A 21217-nucleotide genomic window follows, 5' to 3' on the forward strand; every position below is an offset into this window, starting at 1 on the left:
ATCAAGCCCTGCATGGGGCTCTGCCTTCAGCAGGGAGTTTGCATGAGGTTCTCTCTCTCCCTCTGCCCTTCCTGCTTGCACTCTCTCTCTCTCTAAAAAAATAAATAAATCTTTAAACAAATTTGCTAAGAGAGTAGAATTTAATTGCTCTCATCAAAAACTAGCAAAGAAAATAATATGTGAGGTGATGAATGTGTTAATGAACTAGATGGTGGGAACCCTTTCACATTGTACACGTACTCCAAGTTATTGCAATGTATACCTTAGGTATCACGCAATTTTCTTAGTCAGTTATACCTCAATAAAGATGAAAAAATAATGGAGCCATTGGGCTTTTAGAACACTTTGCTTTTCCTTTTGTTTTAAGGGGGAATTCTAGTGTTTCACACTTATACGTATAAGTTTGGCTCTCAATTTGGAATAGATAACTTTTCAAAGTTGAGATTTTCATGTTTAAAAAATGGACAGGAGCACTGAATTTTGATGAATGACTTATTGATGTCTATTGAACTGATAATAAGAATTCTCCCTTCATTAACCACCTCCATTAGTTAAGCCCTAAACTCAAGCTGGGAACAAGCTTTCCTTTGAATTTCTGAGAATTTTATTCTCTGGAGACTGAATTCAAAATTTTCTGTCTAACATGAAAAAGTGCTCAATATCACTCGGCATCAGAGAAATACAAATCAAAACCACAGTGAGATACCACCTCACACCAGTGAGAATGGCTAAAATTAATAAGTCATGAAATGACAGATGTTGGTATGGATACAGAGAAAGGGGAACCCTCCTACCTTTTCGGTGGGAATGCAAGCTGGTGCAGCCACTCCGGAAAACAGTGTGGAGGTTCCTCAAAAAGTTGAAAATAGGGCTACCCTATGACCCAGCAACCACACTACTGGGTATTTACCGTAAAGATACAAATGTATTGGGGTGCCTGGGTGGCTCAGTGGGTTAAGCCACTGCCTTTGGCTTAGGTCATGATCTCAGGATCCTGGGATCAAGTCCCGAATCAGGCTCTCTGCTCAGCAGGGAGCCTGCTTCTCTTTCTGCCTCTCCCTGCCACTCTGCCTGCTTGTGATCTCTCTCTCTCTCTCTGACAAATAAAAAAATAAAATCTTAAAAAAAGAAAAAGATACAAATGTAGTGATCCAAAGGGGCACATGCACCTGAATGATTATAGCAGCAATGTCCACAATAGCCAAACTATGGAAAGAACCTAGATGTCCATCAACAGATGAATGGATAAAGAAGAAGTGATACACACACACACACACACAGAGGAATGTTGTGCAGCCATAAAAAAGTTGAAATCTTGCCATTTGCAACACCACAGATGGAACTAGAGGGTATTATGTTACGTGAAATAAGTCAATCAGAAAAAAGACAATTATCATATGATCTCTCTGATATAAGGAATTTCAGAGGCAGGGCAGGGGTTCATGGAGGGAAGGAAGGAAAAAGTGAAACAAGATGGGACCAGGAAGGGAGACAAGCCAAAAGAGACTCTTAATCTCAGGAAACAAGCTGGGGGTTCCTGGAGGGGAGGGCGGTGGGAGATAAGATGGCTGGGTGATGGACACTGGGGAGGGTATGTGCTATGGTGAGTGTTGTGAATTGTGTAAGAATGATGAGTCACAGACCTGTACCCTGGAAACAAATAATACATTATGTGATAATTTTTTAAAAAAAGATTTTCTGTCTATATCGAGAAGCTGACCCACAGCTTTCGGGATTTGTGGTCTTCGTAAAATGGTTTTGGGATCAGGTTGTGTTTGACAAAGTCGAGTAGAAGACATACTCATGCGTGAGGCCCTGTTCATTCCGTCTCCCAGTTCTCGCTCAAACGCTACCCTTTCCCTCAATTCACAGCACTTTTCCCTTAATGCAAACCCGTGGCATCTGTCATCTGGTTTACCATGAAGCCATTTCCCTCATTTGGCCCACTCCCCACCATGCTTCTGGACTGGTCTTTCTAAAGTGCTAATGTCATGACATGGCATCCCTGTTCACTACATTTCCTTGTTGCCTTAAGTCTTCAGAATAGAAATGAAAGGGAGAGGGGTGCTGGGGTCACTCAGTCAGTGAAGCATTAACTCTTGGTGTGGGCTAAGATCATGATCCCAGGGCTGTGGGCTCAAGCCCCACGTTGGGCTCTGTACTGAGTAGGGAGTCTGCGGGAGATTTCTTTCCCTCTGCCCCTCCCCTTGCTTGCATGCTCTCTCTCTTTCTCTCTCTCTGTCTCTCTCTCAGAGAGAGAGATAAATAAATAAATAAATAAATAAATTCTTTTAGAAAAGAAATGGAGGGAAGATGTGAATGGAGGGTGCTCTAAGGTCTTTATTGTAGCAGAAATCTCATTGATAATGTCTAAATTTAATTAATGAATAAAGACAGAAGCATACTGTTCAGCAGGGTGGCGATAACAACAGGAATGAAAAGCTTAAAGAGGTAAAACCTGGTTGCCTTCATGGAATAAGACATATGTCAGGAGGGGCCGGCCCCCATGCTCTTCATTATGCCTGCCCTCTGATTTTTAAATCATGGGCCTATATTCTTTTAATTAGAAGTGCCACCGGGAGGTGTGAATTTAAAAAAATAAGATCTGGACTACCATATGTCCTGAGGTACAGAACCCTTGCTGGTCTGGTTCCTCCTCTGTGTCCCCATGTTCTGTGTGATGCTCTAGCCACACTGAACTATTGGGGTGCTTGGGTGTTAATCCAGGCCTTTTTGTAGACTATGCCCTCAAGAATTAAAATGCCCTCCTTTATCATAGTTCCTGGCTCACCTTAAGCCTTAAAAGTCAGGTGATAGCATTCCTCCTAGGGCTCCTCTCCTGCTGCTCCACCCCAGCTCGGGGGTTCTCCCCTAGGCACCTGGCACCACTCTGCTTACAGACCTTACCCAGCACACTATAATTATCAGGGTACTCCATGCCTCACCTGTAATCTCAGAGCTCCCTAAGAGCGGGAGCATCTCACTCCTTTTCAGCCACAATGCACAGTGCACCGTGTAGAGGATGCTCTATTCGTTTGAAAGAAGGAAGGAGGGAGAGGATGGGGTAAGCAGGCAGGTGCAAGCGGAGCATGATCTGAGAGTTGCAGAAGGGAGATAAAGATGGGATCAGGAAGAGGGACTGGGGAAACCCAACTGGAAGCAAATGGGGAGAAGGTCACAAAGAATTGGGCTTTTCCAGGATTTTGAGATTTGTAGCTCAAGGTCACCTAAGAGGGCCTGGCTAATAATGCACTGAGAAAATACTCTACCCCGCTCCTCTAAAAATAAATGTCTCTCATTAATGACTGGAATTCGTTACATCATCATATGCTTGGAATTTCAGTTGTCAACAACCAAATCCCCTGAGGAGGCTGATCATTCATACTTCATGGAAGTAAGCCTAATGACCTTGCTCTCATGTACCAGCTGGCTGAGCTCACTGCCTTGAAGGACATGCCCAGAGTGGGTGGGCATAGCAGAGTCAGAGTCACCTGCACCATGCGGAGAAGGGCAGAGAGCGTGAGCAACCCAGAAGAAGTGGGAAGACAGCAGAAACAATGCTCAATTTCCAGTCCTAGACCTTCTTTTCCTCCCCAAGACCCCAACTTGCAAAGGAAGTTCCCAGAAAAAGTCCTGCTGGGTCGTAATGAGGGGCTACTCTGATCCTCTAGAGTGTGCGGGGGGTCCTAACCAGAGCTGCCCCTAACCCTCGGTGTCCCCCATCCAGACAGTGAGAGATGAGGCATACCTAGACAAAGTGGAGCATGTGGCAGACCCCAGGAGGCCCTCAAAGCCTGGAGCCATGAGTTTCTCACGCAATGGGACCACAGAGAAAGAAGACTGGGACCCAGTACATCACTCCGGAGAGACAAATGGCCTAGCTCAGTGGTTAAAGGCGAAGTTCTTAAGTGAAGCAGACCAAAATCCTGGTCCCAGGGCTGCCCTTACCAGCTGAGTGTCTTTGCCAAAGTACTTAACCTCTCCTGACCTCAGATTCATCGTCTTTAAAATGGTGATACTTTTCCTTAGTAATTAGGGTATCTGTATGGATTAAATGATATGAGGCTTTGTCATCCGAAATGTGGCCCACGGAATCAAAACATCAGCATCCCCTGCAGCTAGTTGGAGATCTCAGGTCCCACTGGAGCTTTATTGTCAGAATCTACATTTTAATCAGCTCCCACAAGCACTGGTAAATGCGTGTCAAGTGCACAAAGCAAGCACTTAGCACATGTTATTTTTACCTACCAACCTCCCTACTTCTGTTCATCTCTTTTCCTCTTTAATTTGCTGTGCTTGTCCCCAATAAGGTGCTTAGGATTCCTGAACCATGTTGTGCAGAGCTGGCTATCAGTTGGGTTTTCAAATAGCTGTGGTGTTTTGGGTTGTTCAGAGCTTGTGAGGAATAATGATGTGTAGACAAATCAATCGCACTGACCATGACAGCGGGAGGACAACATTTTTTTTTCTTTTTTTTTTCTTCTTCCTTTTTTTTTTTTTTTCCCCCAAAGCAAATATTTAATAAATGATTCCTGAATTATTCAGTTTGTTGTTGCTTTCGTAGTTATTCTTAGGACAGTGTTCTTTCTATTCCTTTTTAAAATTTTTAAAAATTAAAAAATAACTATAGTTAATATACGGTGTTAAGTTAGTTTCAGGAGTATAATACAGTGATTCGACAATTCCATATATCACCCAGGGTCTGAGATAAGGAAGTGTACTCTGTATCCCTCTCACGTATTTCACTCATCTTCTCTGATAATCGTGTTTGTTTTCCACTGTTAAGAGTAGGGTTTTGTTTGTTGTTGTTGTTGCTTGTCTCTTTTCTTTGCTTTGTTTGTTTTGTTTCTTAAATTCCACATGTAAGTGAAATCCTATGGTAATTATCTCTCTAACTGACTTACTTCACTTAGCATTATACTCTCTAGCTCCATCCATGTCCTTGCAAAATCATTTAAAGGAATGGAAACCTATGAGTCATTCCGGCCACGGTCTGCGCACTTCCCTGCTGACCTAATCCATTGTGCCATAGCGATGCCAAACCCTGCCCCCAGCACATCCCTAGGCCAACCCACCATTATCTCTTGCTTGCTGAACCATAACAGCCTCTTAACTGGTCTCCCCACATCCACCTGGTGTCCTCAAATCTGCTCTCCACCTTACGAACAGAGATGTTTTTCTAAATCAAAGGTCTTGTTAAGTTCCTCCCCTATTTAAAATCCTTCTGAGCGTCCCATTACCTTCTGAGCTTCCCATTACCTTCTGAGCTTCCCATTACCTTCCCATTACCTTTACTTCCCATTTCCCTAGAAAGTAAAATCTTCAATGATTTGCCCAGGGTCTGCCTGGACAACCTCATCTGGCAGCTTCCGCCCTGCCCAGCTCCTGTGCTCTAGCTCTTCTTTTGGTTCTCAGATGTTGGCAAAATTCTTCTTAAGGCAGGGTTTTTTGGGGTGCCTGCTTTCCACCTAAGACTAACTCTGCACCTTTAACCGGTGTGCAGCTCTCGGCTTAGGTATATCCCTCAGGGAAGCTGCCTCTGGCTTTTCAGCATGTCTAGGCCCCTCTTTTAAACTCTCATAATATCCTGTCTTTTTTCTTGTCATACGAAACCATAATGTGAATTGTAACAATCACAGGTCGTGATGAAATTTCTATTCATTCACTTAACATCAACCAGTCTGTAGACTCCAAAAGGGCAGAGATCATGTGTGCTTTGCTCAGACCGTGATAAATTCCTAATGCCTACAACAATGTCCAGGCTCTACAGGCTCTCCATGATTATTTGCTTAATGAACAAATTAGTGAAATGCTTTTGGGAAAAGGGCAGGAGAGAGATCGAAGAAGTCTTCAGGAGACAAAGAGGAATTTCAATGAGAGAGCAATGCCCTCTTGCTGAACAGCACATCAGGAAACTAAAAGATCAGAGGGATTGACTTAAGACTGGAAAGTTGTAGATGAATAGGTTTCAGAAACAGAAGCCAGTAAGTAGTTCTCAGCCCCAGGTGAGTATTAGGATCACTCAAAGAGTTCTTAAAAATACCATTGACAGGGGGCCGCATCTTCACATATTCTGATTTATTAGAAGCAAATATTGTTACCGTCTTCCCATCTTGGTTAAAAGCCACTGATCTAGTAAGAGGTAGGATCTATGCAAGGTCGAACAACTACTTCCGAGTTAGGACTAAAACCCAAGCCGCTCGACTCCTATGCTTGGCACCTTCCTCTCGTCTGGAAACCCAAGAGAACTAGCATTACAGTGTATGTCGTTCTCCCTAAACCAAGTAGAATTGAATGGAGGTAGGAAATCAACTCAATTAATAGAGTTCTTGGGAAACTCTGGAAATGCACAACTTTTATAGCTGAACAATGAGGCATCTTAGAGTGCAGTAACCCCCAAAGATATCTCAAAAACTGAACAGAGACACTCACTCCATCCTCATTTCTGTCTGCTTCTGTGTCATTTGCACCACCACATATAGACAGATGAGTTTTTCCTCTCCTTTCAACTGTCCTGAGAAGGTGATGCTGGGCTGCTCTCGTGGATCCCATGAGATCCACAGGGGAAATCCGTCGGTGACTGAGAGCCTTGCTTGCACAGATTTATTGTATAATTGGATAGTAAAGTATTCATTTGTCTAAGATAAAGCTCCATGGACTAAACAACATGTCAACAATTACATTAATTAAATCAAGACATTATTGGTGCATTTTCATTTTTCTAAGACTCTTAAGTAATGGAAAGCAAAAAAAAGATAGAGAGAGAGAGAGAGGGAAGCAGGGAGAGAGAGAGAGAGAGAATTTCCTATTATTAAAAAGCCTGGTACATTGAGAAAGCAGGATCTTTCAGACCATGGTGATAAATTTAGGAGTCCCTGATATTATCCAGATGGGCTTACTAATGAGTAAGAGGACACAGATAAACCAAAACTCAGGACACCCATCAAGGAGGAACACGAAACAACAGCAACCTTCCATTGTTGGTCTTTGCTACCTGGACCCCTTACAGAAGCATTCCTAATCTCTGAGCCCCTCTCTCCCACCAAGAAAGGAACATTTAAAAGTTAAGAGTCTTTGATTTGGCCTAAAGAATCTATTATCTAGGTGGAAGACAAAAGGGTAACGATGATAAGAGTGGGGGAAGAAAGAAGAGGAAAGAAAAAAAGAGGGAGTGGGAGGTGTTCTCAGCTATAATTATGCTCCACTTAGTCCTGTGGTAAGGGGGGAGGGATCTTCTAACTAGAGACCATCTGGATCAAAGGAAGAGATTAGTCCTGTGCCAAAGAGAAAGGGGGCACATAGAGAAGACTCCAAGTAATCAATTGTTCAGTATCACACAACTCTTAGGCCAGAATGCTATCTACATTCTAAATCCAGAAAAATCCCCAGGTAAGCTTGGGACTAAGGAGGACAGGAAAACAACACGACTGATAAATAGGGTCCAGAATGTTGGGAAAGCCCAGCCGCCCTCAACTCATTCATGTGTAAACGTTTTCCCCATTTCTAGTCCCTTGCCTACCCCACTGGGCCATGTCTTCAAAATCCTTATTTCCCCTTCTGTGGGTTCCATGTTGGGGCCAGCCCTCATGCCCACTTTGAGATGCATGGGACACAACCTCCCCCAGCGCATGGGTGCCCACTCTAACAAGGCAGCCCCACCACATTCAAGATAGTCCTCTCCAGGGAGCACACTCGACTCAGTCAGAGACTGGCTCTGGATCCATGAGCACACTTCATACTGAGAAGTGGTTAAGAAGCAAGAGAGATGGAGTGTCTTGCCCTACTCTGGGGTTTGATGAGGCTTTAGTCTGCTGCTTCTCTGTGCCTCCCACTAAGCTGACTCAGAGATTTTTCTCATTGACTGGGCAAACGGCTTATGTTCTCCTTCTGACCCAAATGATCCCTCTTCCTACCTTAGGCTGCATCCTACCTGTGGCTGGCCCAGCCTGCGTACAACATCAACCTCCAGTCACCTAGCTCTTACTTACCAGGGGAAATTCTTTCTTCCTCTGTCTTCTGCTTCCTGCCCATACATGTGCACGCATTTTTGGCTATTTCAGGTCAGCAGGACAACAATTTTGGTTACCCATGAACAGGAAACCAATGCAATGCAGCCATACTTGCTGACTACATATGCTTGGGAGCACTCACTCGAGTCTACTCATTCTGTCACCCATGAAGGAGAGTTTGCTCCCTTCAACAGCTGACTCTCAGAGCTCCTCCAGACCTCTACTGAGACCTCTCCCTGGGTCTCTGAAGGACACTACAGAATGGCAAGCCCACAGGTGTCAACGGAACCTCAAAAATTATTGACTGCAACCTGCTACTTAATCCAGGCCCCCTTCTTCAGCAGACCAGGCAGGTGGTCAGACAGAGAACACATGATTATCAACACCCTTATACTGACAGCATACAGGAGAGAACGTAGGCCAGGGGGGATGTCTGTGTTGCCCTCACACACCAGAAATCGACTCAGAAATGTACCCGGAGCACGGTTTTCCTCCTTTTAGAACAGCAGGCTTTGAAGATTATAAGAAGTTGACAAATGCATGGTGTTTGTAATACCAAGTGTTCTTTCAGGGTGAGTGAGAAAAACTACGGCTCCTTGGACAAGTGTGCTTTTGCTTATTAGGTCACATTTTTGGTCTCCTATCTCATGCCTAATTTGCATCTGGGTGATCAGGAGCCTGCAGCTTCTGGAGACCAGTGTGTGGTGCCTTTCCCAGGTTCCCTTCCACTCTCCAGCACCAGCATCCCCTGCTACCACTCCCTTCCATCCCCTTTGAAGAGGCATCACCTGCAGTAGTTTCTGTTGGAGGACGGTATTATCCCTGGGGTCTGTGCGGTTGCCCATGCGGAACTTGAGGGGGCGGTAGATGCAGCAGGTGGTGAAGCAGATCATATACAGGGTATACAAGGCGCCCAGAATGTAGAAGTACCGCCGCCCGTATTTCTTCCACTTGAAGCTCACCAGCTGCTTCACTGGGGTCTGCTCCAGGATCTGGCGAGCCTGGCATGGAAGCAGAGTACAGATGGGGTGGCCAACTCAGTGAGGCAGGCAGGATTTCCTACCGGGTCCCAGAGGGCCAGGCTCTAACTGCGCTATCATCTTTCATTCAGTTAGCCAGCTATTTCATTTTCAGACAACTGGAAAATTTCCACTCTATGCTGAGCCTCATGTGAGTGCTGCAGGGGAACTATCATAGAAGTAAAACAAGGCATTCGAGCACCAGTGAATTTTGAGGGATGAGTGGAATGAAGAAGGGGAAGCTTGAGAAGATCCTTCCATGAAGTAGCAGCAGTTGCCAAGGCAGGGAGGTGAGAGAGGTCATCTGCAAATGAAAGCCGGGGGTGTCTGGGGACATGAGAGGACCCATGGGGAGTGGGAGGCAGGAGTTATAAGGGGTGACATGGATACGAGGCAGACCATTGCACATTGTGAATGCCATAGTCAGGAATTTGAATGATCTTTCTGAATGCAATGGGGAGCATTGGGTGCACAAGCAAGGAAGCAGTCACATTTGCTCTGGAAGTGTTGTGGACCAGAGAGGCACAATAAAGACACAGGGGTTGGATGTGGCAATAATCTAAGCCCCCAGGGTAGGGTGGGACTCTGATGTAAGTACATGGTAAGAGGTTAAGCACAAATGGGAGAGAGGGACAGAAGGGATAAGGCATCTGAGAAAGTAAGAAAAGTCTAATTCAAAGCAGAGCTGGAGGAATTAACCATTAGCAAAAATAATATCTTTTCCACTGAACCCAGAGGGAAGAAGAGGGGGTGGGTATTTTCTGACATGTTTAGCAGCTCAGGGCAGGAAGTGGAAACAGCTCCAGCCAGAGAGCCTGTTTTCGCCATAATGTGGGCTTCTGGGCTTCTGGTGGAGCTAAAGGAGAGAACTGGGAGGGATGTAAACAGGGCTCAGAATTTTGAGGGAAGGGAAAAGTAGTTGATCAAGACAAGAATGAAACTTGGAGAGCACAGAGCTCGCTAGAACTGGGGACCTGAGATTTTTTTTTTTAAAGATTTTATTTATTTATTTGACAGACAGAGATCACAAGTAGGCAGAGAGGCAGCAGAGAGAGAGGGGAAAGCAGGCTCCCCGCTGAACAGAGAGCCCGATGTGGGGCTCGATCCCAGGACTCTGGGATCATGACCCGAGCCAAAGGCAGAGGCTTTAACCCACTGAGCCACCCAGGCACCCTGGGACCTGGGATTTCTGTTGGCACTGTTCATGCAGAAGGATTGGGGTTATTTTTTTAATTTATTTTCTTACTTACTTATTTATTTGACATAGCAAAAGAAAGAGAGAGAGCAAGTGCACGCATAAGTAGAGGAGTGGCAGGCAAAGGCAGATGGAGAAACAGACTCCCTGCTGAGCAGAGACCCCCAATGCGGGGCTTGATCTCAGGACCTTGGGATCATGACTTGAGCCAAAGCCAGATGCTTAACCGACTGAGCCACCCAGGCACCACTAAGAGATGGGGGGTTCTAATTCCTAAAAAATCCTGCTTGAAGTTTATTTGTTTCCAGGAATATTCTGCAAGCAAAATCACACAAATAGGCCTTTCAGGTTTTCTTCTATCTGTCACTACTAACAACTATCCAAGATTTACAGTCCTAGAGGGGTTCTTAGGATGGTCGCGTCACAGATAAACAACAATATATAAAGAAATTATATCTTGTCACCATTTTGGAGGTTCCTGAGGGCTTGAAGCATGTTCTCCTCTCTACGAGAGTCTTCGACAAATTTTCCTTTCCCACCTATTAACTCAATTCAGTCCTATCTGAATAGTATCGCTGTTTCCCCCTCTCTGGAAAGCTTTCTTTTTCTTCGCCTTTCTGGTGATTCCAAACTCCCCGTTGAAGACTCAGCTCAAGCCCTTCCTCTGTGACATCTTCTGTGGCCCATCCAGGACAAGTTACTTGACATCCATTTTGCTGCCACTGTGCATAATCCAGACCCCTCTAATGGCACAAGTGTACCCACTGCAGTTACTAAGGACAGTGACCGGAATTTGAGGAGCAGACTGACAGGAACTGAGGTTTATTTCTGTAGTCTCAGTTCCTTCTACAGCAGCTGGGACTCAGAAGGTGCTTAATGCAGAATGAATGATAGGAAGTGACTTCCATTTGGAGAGGTCCTCAATTAAAACAATAGTATGACAAAGGTAAGCAGAGGGGCTGGATATGGGCAGAGGGAAAATGCAGTCAGACTAGACTTTTCTCCCAAAGGCCCCAAGGTTCTGTTCTCATGCCCAACTATTAAAAGGCAGGGAAGTATCTGGAGCTGAGGATCTAAGGAAACGGACAGGCTTTATTTGGATATTTGACAGCCCCAGGTCCACTGTGGCATCCATACCTCTCGCTTCTTGGAGGAAACCACGAGCTCGAGAAAGGACACATCCTCCCCCCAGGAGTCGATCTCCGTGAGGTCATAGAGAGTGGAGGTCAGCGGCCCGTACGTCCACTGGATGTGCTTCCGCTTCTGCATCAGGTGCTGGAACATCTGGGGGGACACGGCGGTGAGTCAGAGGGTCAGCGTGAGGAGCGGCCACGGGAACCACACCTCCCAGAGGGCTGCGGCGGGCTCCTGGGCACTGACGGGCAGTCAGCGAGCCCCACGCCTCTGCTGCGTGAACCTCCTTTGGTTTCTGCTTCTCCCTCTTTCCCACCAACCCTCTCAAGATCGCAAAGAAGAGGACAGGCCAAGGGAACAGCACTTGGGGTCACCAGAGCAGGTATTCTAGAGTGCCCTTCTCCAGGCTCTGGATCAGGGAAGCCTGGGGCCGAGCATTTAGCCACGGAGTTGGGAGTAAGGGACTGTGCCCGGTGGGGGGCTTGGGAGGAAGGGTCTTTAGAAGGAGGCCACAGGGCCCAGGGAGCGAGCGTCCCTCACCACAGTGTTGCCCTCCACGCCGGCCAGCTTGAAGGGGGTGAGGCCCTGGTGATTGGGCACGAGGTCCAGGGACTGCAGGTGGTCCCTGCACCCATCGTAGGACAGCAGCAGGTTGTACATTTGGCAGGCAAAGGTCTTGTTGGGCTGGAGGATGAGGATGTGCAACACGGTGTTTCCTGCGGGGGACACAGGTGTCGCATGGCCATTGCACCGAAGGCCCTGGTGTTCCCCTGCTCACCCCGAGACAGGCCTGGGGGCTATCCAGGTCCCCAGCATCCCAGCTCCCCCTCCTCACCCCAGCTCTTACCCAGGGAGTCCTGGGCCCGGATGTCGGCTCCATGCTCAATGAGCAGCCGCACGATCTCCTCACTGCCCACGCAGGCAGCAAACGACAAAGGGTGCTCCCCTGCGGACACAGAGGGCTCCATGGCATGAGTGCCCAAAGGGATGGGCAGTGTCCCTGAGCGACTGCCTCCTTCCCCGCACATCTGAGCTCTGGGCTTGGTGACACTTGTCAGCAGAACCAGAGGCAGGGATGGAGCAAGTGCCATGGGGAGAACTGGCTCTGGCCTTAAGCCCTTGTATGTCTGACCCCTTCCAGCTTTCCCCGGGGTTGGAGCCCTCCTCAGCCCCCCTCCCTTGCTTGCCCACCTCCCCACTCCCCCTTCCTCCCAGCCCTGGCCCTGCTCCCACCAAAGTAGATGAGGTTGCGGGGGCTGCGGCGGAAAGCTGTGCCTGTCGCTCTTGCAGAGACGCTGGCCCCATGGGCAAGCAGGGTTCGCACCAAGTTCACGTTCTGATTCACGATGGCTATGTGCAGTGCAGTCTGACCTGGCCAGAGAGAGCTCTCAGTCATGGGGTCTGTCCCCAGGATCCTGCAGGGACACAGCATCCCACTGGCAGACAGAAGGTCTCTGATAAGTCCTGGCATAGATTTCCGTCCTTGGCTCACCATGGTGGCCTGGGACTGCAGGCGATTAGTCCCATAGGCTGTCTACCTCACTGCCCTCACCTCTTGATTATTGTGGGTAGGGTGTACATATGACCACTCTAATGTTGCTATGAGAAAAAGAAACAGAGTTTTGTCCTTCAGGGAACATGAGAGGCACCGAAAGGAAATAAGGAATGGCTGAAGAAAGTCACGGATGCTAAAGGCCAAGACCAGGACTTCTACATTCCTTCCAACTCAAGAGCGGCCCTCCTAAACCCTCTGTCTCTCCTTCCCTGCCCCTCCTTCAGAGGCCCAGGTTAAGAGGTGACATTGGCGCCTCCCGTCCTGTCTCCAACTTGAATTACTATGAGGCTCCTCACCTACAAATGGCTCACACAAGGTGGGCTCCTTGACCAACTCCGGGGCAGCCTCTACCAGCACCATGGCGGCTTCGAGATTGTCATAGAGTGCGGCTATGTGAAGGGCTGTCTCTCCCAGGGCTCCTGCAGTGGAGTAAGATGGGGTGTCAGGGACTGCTGGGGCCTCTCAAGGAAGCGGCTCCAGCTGGAGGTACTCTCCACCACCCCCTGCAGACCTCCTTAGCATCTGGGGGTCAGGCGGGCAGGCGCTTCTGGCCCTCCTCCCGTCACCCCAAGCCATGTCCCACCTCTCTGCCGGAAGTCACAGTTTCGGTCCAGCAGAAGCTTCTTCAGGACACACAGGTCATTTTCCTTGGCTGCCTGGAGCAGAGGAAACTCTTGGATCCTGGGAGCAGATGAACATGGGTCAGATGGAGACAGAATCCCAGAGAGGCCCACAGCAGAGAGAGGATCAGAGAGGTTTTCTACGTGGAACAGACAGGAGTCAAACAAGGTGTGCAGTGGCATGCTGGAAAGAGTTATTTGCTGGAGTCTAGCAGAGGGCCAGACGGGGATAAGCCTGGCTCTGGGCTCCCCCTGTGGTTGCATCATTGCCAGCTTTTCCCGGGGCGGGGGGTAGAGGGAGGGGGGTGTTACTCAAGCCTTAGGTGGGTGGGAAAGTCTGTGGGGGGCAGAAGGCCTGAGCACCCGAGCAGGCGGCCCTAGGGACACTGACAGGAAGCCATCAGGCCTGGACTGTCTGAATCCATCTAGGCTGAGTAAATATTTTCACCCCTGCTCCCAGGCCTGCTGAACCGGCTCTCCTTGGGCAAGGGGAACTTTGAGAGACCAGAGGGGCAGAGAGGCCAAGATGGGCCAGTTGTTGGGACTTGGGAAATTTACAAGCTACCAAAATTCCAAATACCCCTCTGGGCCGCTGACATACATATCCCTGCTGTCGATGGGGAGGGGGAGATCTGGAGAGGGGTACAGACTGTCTCATCCTTCTGTGTTTTACCCCATTCCTGACGGAGGAGGAGCATAGCCTCGGGCTTCTCTGGGAACAGAAGCCTGTGGAGATATCCAACCTAAGATGCCTCTTGTCAATTGATCTTTGTTTCTCCCCTGCCTCGACGAACCAAACGAACCAAACGAGAGATAAAACTGAAGCCCATCCTGCTGGGCAAGCACATATGGGCTCCCAAGCTGAATACAAGGCAAGTGAGGGTCATGAGGGAGAGATGAAAGGCAGACAAACAGAATGACCAGTGATTCCCATGATGTCCCCAAGCCCCCAGATCTTCACATCCCATTGCCCTGAGAGCCAGAGGAAGAACTTCTAAAAGAAGAAGCTTTTTATCTTAAGATAGAGCTCAAATCTGTCAGTTAGCAAAGTACTCTCAGGAGAGACCAGCAGGGTATGGGCCAGCCCCCCTCCCATCTCGCCCAGCTCAGGGCAACCAGGGCCAGAGTTCACCTCTTCTTCTGGGGGCAGCATACACAGCCCTAGCAGCCAGGCCTAGCAGAGGGGAGGTCCGGAACGCAGCTCTCTCTCCAAGACCGCCACTCTCACCCAGAAGTTTGGAGGGAGGTGGGGAGGCCAAAGTTCCCTCCCAGGGGCTGGGGTGGGGGTTGGTGAGCAAGCCGAGAGCCTTTCCCAAATGGGGGCTGAGACTGTCCCCAGGGCCAGCTGCACAATTGGTGAGGCCCAGGGCCAAATGAAAATGCAGGACTCCTATTTCAAAAATGAAGCATTTCGAGTTGACAACAGCAGCTCATTAAACCAAGGGGTCCTGTGCCACTGGCACTGGAGAGACAGCCGGCACATGAAGCCAGCCTCAGCTAGGCCACAGACCTGCTACTGTCCGCTCTCTGAACCCCTAGGCAGCTCTCTGATGGGCGACCAGGTCCCCAAAATGCTCTGAGGCAGAGGCCCACCTGCAGGAGGGGTCCCGGCCCTGGCCACTTGTCCGTGAAATGATCTGTCCCCAGGTGTACCAGCCCCACCTGACCTGAAGGTGTCCCAGGAGCAGGTACAGGCCTCATTCAATCTCTGTGTCCTCGGGATATGGCCTGGACATGGTAGACTCCTCAATAAAAGGTAGATAAGCTTGAGTTTCCCTTATCAGCTGGTCAGCTCTAGATGTAATGCAAAGCAGAGCTCCCCTCCCCTCGCGCACAGCCAACTTTCATTCATACTAATGGGAATTCCTCACTCTTTCTCCAGGGGACAAGTCTTTCCCAACCTGTACGATCTCATGCCTCCCCCCTCCCCAATAACTTGCTCTCTACCAGCCTGCACCTTCCTACCTCCCCGGTCGGACTTTTTTGGTCCAGTCCCTTTCCGTCCCCCGCACCTGACCCGTCCACCACCAGGCGGGCAGGTTAGAACTGTGGTGTCATTTTGTCCCTGGCTTGGAACCTACGTGGAGTCTCCTCCCGCCCTGCCCACGAAAAGAGGCCGCTGGGGTTTGTAACCAGTGGGCTGGGTACAGCCCAGGGCCTGGCATTGCATTCCAGGTTGCTCCAAGGGGTAGATCCACCCGAGTGGATCAGAGGGCCCTGAGGTCGGGGAGGGGTGGGAGGCAGCATGACTAGGGCAGCCTACCTCTTCTGTTGCAGCATGTGGGCCTCATCCACACGCTGATCCCAGTCCGGCTCTCTGACCAGCCAGGAGGCCAGAAGTTTCTGGAGTTGGACCCAGGGTCCCTCTGTCTTAGGTGGAGGAGCCCCCATATCTTCTCCTTTCAAGCACTGGCAGGTTAGGGAATGTGGTAAAAGGAGCCAGCCTGGGACTCCTTAACTGAGGAAGAGGCGGAGTCTGTTTGGGGTTGGGACTGAGAGAGAGTATCTCCAGTGTGACTTGTGTATGCAGCAAGCGGCTTGTGGGTGGGGTATGTGTGTGTGTGTGTGTGTGTGTGTACGCATGCGCATGCCTGCACGCACTGAGGGTACTCGGGGGGCCTTGTCAGGAGAAAGCAGCTTCACCTGGAGGAGGAGGAGCTCTTTCTCCAGAGCCCCTGGAGCACAGAACCCAAGAGCTGGGAGGGGAGAAGGGAGGAAACTCCATTCCTGGCAGTGGGCTGAGGCTGAAGCTGAGATAGGGGAAAGTGAGGGAAGGGGAGGCAGTAAAAAAATAGAGGGGAAGCAAGGATGGAGCTCAGAAGGTGGGCCCCCCAAGCAAGGTGAGCGCTTAGTGGGATACAGGACAGTAGGAAAGTGAAGCCTTCCAGCTCAGCAATCAGGCAGGTCCTCGTTTGAATTCAGATCAATTAGGCCAGCTTTCTGGGCCTCAGTCTTCCAATCTGTAGAATTGGGCCAATTATTGTGCTGTCTCATGGAGTCCCTTAAAGCATGATCGGAAGAGTCCGGGGACGGTTGGTTCTCCTTCCCCAGATAGGCTCCAAGCCCTAAGGTGCTGCTTCTCTGTGTTGGGGTTGTCTCTGTCCTCAACCCTAGAGCCAGCCTCCCAGGGACTTCCTGGCCACCCTCCTCGGTCTTCCCTCACAGCTTCTACCTAGTCGGGGTAGAGCCCAGAGGTAGAACCGTAAGAGCTGAGCCACGGTGGTGGATGGAGAAATCTCGGGACTCTCCCCAGGAATGAGTAGGCAAAAGGACTGAAGGCAGATATCCTCTTTGTGTTACTTTCTGATAGGATGGGTTCTATTTCTCTCCTGATTGTAAATGCATGTTATCAAATTGGAGTTATTCAGGAGGCCAAGGATGTACATGGGGATAGGTCGGGGGCTCTCATTATATTCTAATGAGGAGACAGAGCTCAGAGAGGGAGGGTGATGGCCCATGGCTAGTAGCAAAACTAGAACTGGCCTTAAAGTTGGAAATTTAGCTCCAAATCACCTGCCACAACTTATTGTTTCTTGAAAGACTTCTGCCTATACAGATGTGGGAGATTTGGGCGGACATGGGCGGGGAAACTCCCCCTTGGAGGGTCTTTAGGAGCAGGAGACCCTGCTTCTTTTAGTGAAAGATTGACAGAGGGACAAAACAACCCTTAAGAGGAGAGTTGAAAGGAAGACAAATAAGGAAAGGAAGAGATGGGGAGACAGGAGGAAGCACACTCCCACCCAGGGAGTGGGGAGGGGCCAGTCAGGACCAGGAGGCGGTCACCTTGTAGGGCAGTTTTCTGTTTCGCTGGGGGCTGGAGCAGTGTGGGATGGTAATGGCTTCTGAAGCCTTGGGACTTCCAGTCTAAGGAGATGGACGGCGAGATAAGGTTGAGGTGGGGGTTGTAGATGCGCTGATAAGCAGGGGGCTGGCAGAGAAAGGAGCACCTGCCTGCCTAGGCAACACTCAGCCCATAAAGCTAATCCTGGAGGCCGTGGGGGTGGGGAGGGGCTTGCCCGGTCAGAGCCGCACAGAGCAGGTGCAGGGGGGCTTGCCACCAAGGGCTCTGTCCTTGGGTCTGGGGTGGGGGGAAGAGGGCGGGGCCTGGGGAATGGGTCCCCACCTCTGGGTCTCCACCCTCTCACTTGCCCCAGCCCACTGCATGGGGCCACTTCTATGTGAATAGTTTTTGATAAAGACACTACAATACTGTAAACCTATTTTTTCTTCCATATGACTTTCTTAACAATTTTCTCTAGTGTACTTTACTGTAAAAATGCAATATATAATACATATAGCATACAAAATATGTGTTAGTTGACAGTTCATGTTTTTGGTAAGGCTTGCAGTCAGTATTAGGCTATTAGTAGTCAACTTTGGGGAAATCCAAAATTGCGCTGGGATTTTTGACTGTGTGGGGGTCAAGTCTACTGCCTAATCTTCGGGGAGTTCCCTGCTTGTCTCTGGCTCCCTCCCTTCATTCCTCCGCCCTGCCCTTCTCGTATCCCCCACCACAGCCCTACTTCTCCCTCCTCCTTCCTCATGCTCCCTCAGCCTTCTGTGGACACAAACACCTAGGGCCCCTTTCCCTCAGGTCACAGCTCCCCTGCAGTCTCGGGAGACTCAATGATGGCCCAAGAGCCCCTTATTACACCGTTAGGTCCCAGAGCCCCTTCCCCAAAGCAGTCAGACCTCATGTTCTGATGTGATAAGGAGGAGGAAAAGGAATCCTACCTGGATTCTATTTTCTAGGAAATACTCTTCCACTCCACATCCGCACAGCCATGTAGGGAAAGGATTTAAATACTACACTTTAAAACATTAATAGTGATTTTTACTGGATGGTGAAATTATGAGCCCTTTTTGCTTTTCCTACTTTTTAAATACTTCTGTAATAAAAACAATTAAATTCCTGCAGGACTTAATCTCTTTCAGCCAGAGAATGGGGCTGGTGGGTGGTGAGGAAATCCGAGGAGTGGTGGTCAGTACAACCCAGTTCTTTGCACACCAGCCTGCGCCACCCCCAGCTGCCCTCCCCGTCAAAACGCACAGAGCCTGAATTGGCTTCTCTTTTTGCTGGGAACCAAGAGGCTCCTCCCTGCAAAGTAACCAGATTAGTGATTTTTTTTTTTCCACCCAAGCATTGTTTCCTGGACCTGAAGGTCAATGAGTGCAAGGTAAAGGTGAGCAGGGTCACTTGCTTCCTTGAATCTTTCTTCCCCCACCATCAAGTGACCTCCTGTACCACTCCCCAGTCACCAAGTCGCCTGGCCTGGACCAGCAGGAAGGTGGGGTCCATCTGTGGGAAGGAGTCTCCACTCACACTCCTGTGTCTGTCATTCTCTTTTCCAGAAAGGGAACATGTTTCTGCACATGGCCCAGCCCATGCCTTTAGTGGTTCACTCAGGTATGGGATGCATGGGCCTCAGGAGTGGCGTGAGCTAATTGTGATAGCTCAGGTGTGCCCACAATCTCCTCCCACCTGTCCCAGGACCCCTCATGTAGCTCATGGCCTTCCCTGATTTCTGGTTGTCCAAGCAGGTCTTCATTCTAACTCCCAAGCTCACCTCACCCCACCCCACCCCATCCCAACCATCTCTGCTCCAGGAAGTGTTTAGCCACAGCCCATTACTGCCAACATGTCTGTATTCACCAGGTTCATGGGCATGGTGGGCCTGGGGCACTGAGGCAGGTTCCTTGAGATCTGTTCCTTGGGATCCTCACCTCTCCGCCACACTGGTTCTTCTCGACAGACTCTACTTCCATCGAGCAAGGAGTTTTGAGAATGAGCCTCTAACAACTTTTTCTTTGTGTCTGAGAATTATATAAGAGGCTATATAAAACTGGAGAAGGGGGGTTTAAGTCTACCAGTACAAGAGGGCAAAGACTCAGGGAGAAGAAAATCTAGGGGAAGGTTAGGAGCGAAGGAATGGTTTCTGCTTGGGTACAGGACACCCTGTTCTGTGTCTCATATACACACACACCCCTCATGTACACTTTCCTCCCCCTCCATCTGTGCCTCTCCACCTCCCTCATGTTTGATGGGCTTGAGTTTCATTTTTGGCCCAGGACTTCCGGATTCAGTATTATCACATCTTCTCTGGGCCTCAGCCTCTATAAGCCACTTTCCTTGGGGAAAGGCCACATGGAAGAGAGGAAGAGATGTTGTCTAGAATGAAAAAAGGTGGTCAAGGGTCCTGCTCTGCCCCTATTGTCTGGGTGATGCTAAGGGCAAGAGTCATGTCTTTTGTGAACCTCAGTTTCCTCATCTGTATAATGGGTATGATGATCCTATGACTTTGAGTCCCACTTGTTATGAGGATCTCATCACAAAATGGATGTGAAAGTACTTCGCAAACTCTTCAGTCCTTTGGTTGCTCTCAACAGGATGACCCACTATGATCATCCTAGAAGCCTGTGCTATCTGCTGCTAGCTACTCACCACTCTCTTGCTTGGCAATGGAACTCTCTAATGACCTGAATGAGGGGCAGGCTATGGCTGTGATGTCACAAAGCTCATGAAGTCAGAGGTCCTATGGAAGGGAAGGGAAGAAAACGGTGCTGGGAAGTGGTAAGGGCTAGGACAGGGACAGGGACAGGGGAGGGAGGTGGGGGAGCTGGCTGGGAACTGGGGAGTAGGGAGGGCCAAAAGCAGCTGATGGGCAGGCCCATGAATTCCCTGGGCTCCCAGCTCTGCAGAGCAGCATTCCTGGCCACCATCCTGCTGCTGCTGCGGGTCAAGGGGGTAAAGCCTCAGAAAGGCAACTTGGACCCCAACGAGAAGAGTCAGAATGAGGAGATACCCTCTTCAGGTAGGTAGAGGAGAGAGGATGGCGTCTGGAGCTAAGGATCAGATCTCTTTGGAGTCAGTCCCCCACTACTTATCAGGCTGGAATGAAACCTGAGATAGGTTCAGGTTGTGGGAGAGTAGACTCCAGTCCCCTGTTATTGTAGTGTAGAAGGGTTGGGTAAAAGGTTTAGAGCAGGGTCCTTGACAAGGGCCATATACAGGGGTGCACCACAGGCTAGCCAAAAGTGCATGTGTCTTGTGTGTGTGTGGGCATAGATGCATTTGTCTGAGAAGAGTCTCTGGTCTCTGTCCTTCTCCAAGGTGGTCCCTCCATCTCTGAATGGTGTAATGCAATTTGGAGGAGACAGTTTGAGGTGGACATGGGGTGTGTGTACTGTGGTTGAACACAGATGGGAAGAGACCTCTAGATGGAGCATCACCTCCTTGGTCAAGGATAGGGTCTGCACAACTGGGCTAAAGCCCCAGGCCCTAACCTCTTCCCAAATTCTCTTAACTTTGTCCCATTTCTGGCACAGATTGGGGTCAGGGTGGGGCAGGTTAGGATCAGCCCCTTCAGTGCCTTCTCCTCTCTGCGGTTCCAGACCAGGATCAAGAGTACTTTGAAGAGCACTTTGTGGCCTCCTCAGAGGGTGAGATGTGGCAGACTGTGGATATGACCCAGCAAGAAGATGACGGGACATCAGACACGACAGCTCTTCGTGACCACCTATTGGACCTAGCCTTCTGCTTCAATCTGGCCAGCATCATGGTTTTTTTATGAGGGACGTTGAGGCTGAGGTGGTGGCCTGGTTCCTGGATGAGGACCTGGATATCTACCTCCGCTTCATGATAGCTTACTGACCCTCTCTCCCCACTGGGCTCCAGGTCACTGCTC

General features: G+C 49.4%; 2 protein-coding genes across 4 annotated transcripts in view; one reads left to right on the forward strand and one right to left on the reverse strand.

Moving 5' to 3' along the window:
- TRPV5 (transient receptor potential cation channel subfamily V member 5) overlaps window positions 1-16044 on the reverse strand; it is a 28402-nt gene extending 12358 nt beyond the window's left edge. For all 3 annotated transcript variants that reach the window (XM_044246759.1, XM_044246758.1, XM_044246760.1), the window contains exons 1-8: window positions 15796-16044; window positions 13496-13593; window positions 13209-13331; window positions 12591-12728; window positions 12205-12303; window positions 11898-12073; window positions 11361-11507; window positions 8798-9010 (exon numbers count right to left, since the gene is read on the reverse strand). In XM_044246759.1, the coding sequence (XP_044102694.1) occupies window positions 8798-9010; window positions 11361-11507; window positions 11898-12073; window positions 12205-12303; window positions 12591-12728; window positions 13209-13331; window positions 13496-13593; window positions 15796-15923 (1122 nt within the window). In that variant the 5' untranslated portion in view covers window positions 15924-16044. The remainder of the gene's footprint in view (window positions 1-8797; window positions 9011-11360; window positions 11508-11897; window positions 12074-12204; window positions 12304-12590; window positions 12729-13208; window positions 13332-13495; window positions 13594-15795) is intronic.
- Window positions 16045-20190: 4146 nt separating this feature from the next.
- On the forward strand, window positions 20191-21103 carry LLCFC1 (LLLL and CFNLAS motif containing 1). Its single transcript, XM_044244623.1, has 2 exons — window positions 20191-20344; window positions 20925-21103. The coding sequence occupies exons 1-2, from the start codon at window positions 20191-20193 to the stop codon at window positions 21101-21103; spliced, it is 333 nt and encodes a 110-aa protein (XP_044100558.1).
- The last annotated feature ends 114 nt before the right edge of the window (window positions 21104-21217 follow it).

The sequence above is a fragment of the Neovison vison genome, chromosome 4 (genome assembly GCF_020171115.1).
Source record: "Neovison vison isolate M4711 chromosome 4, ASM_NN_V1, whole genome shotgun sequence".
Taxonomy (NCBI): Eukaryota; Metazoa; Chordata; class Mammalia; order Carnivora; family Mustelidae; genus Neogale; species Neogale vison.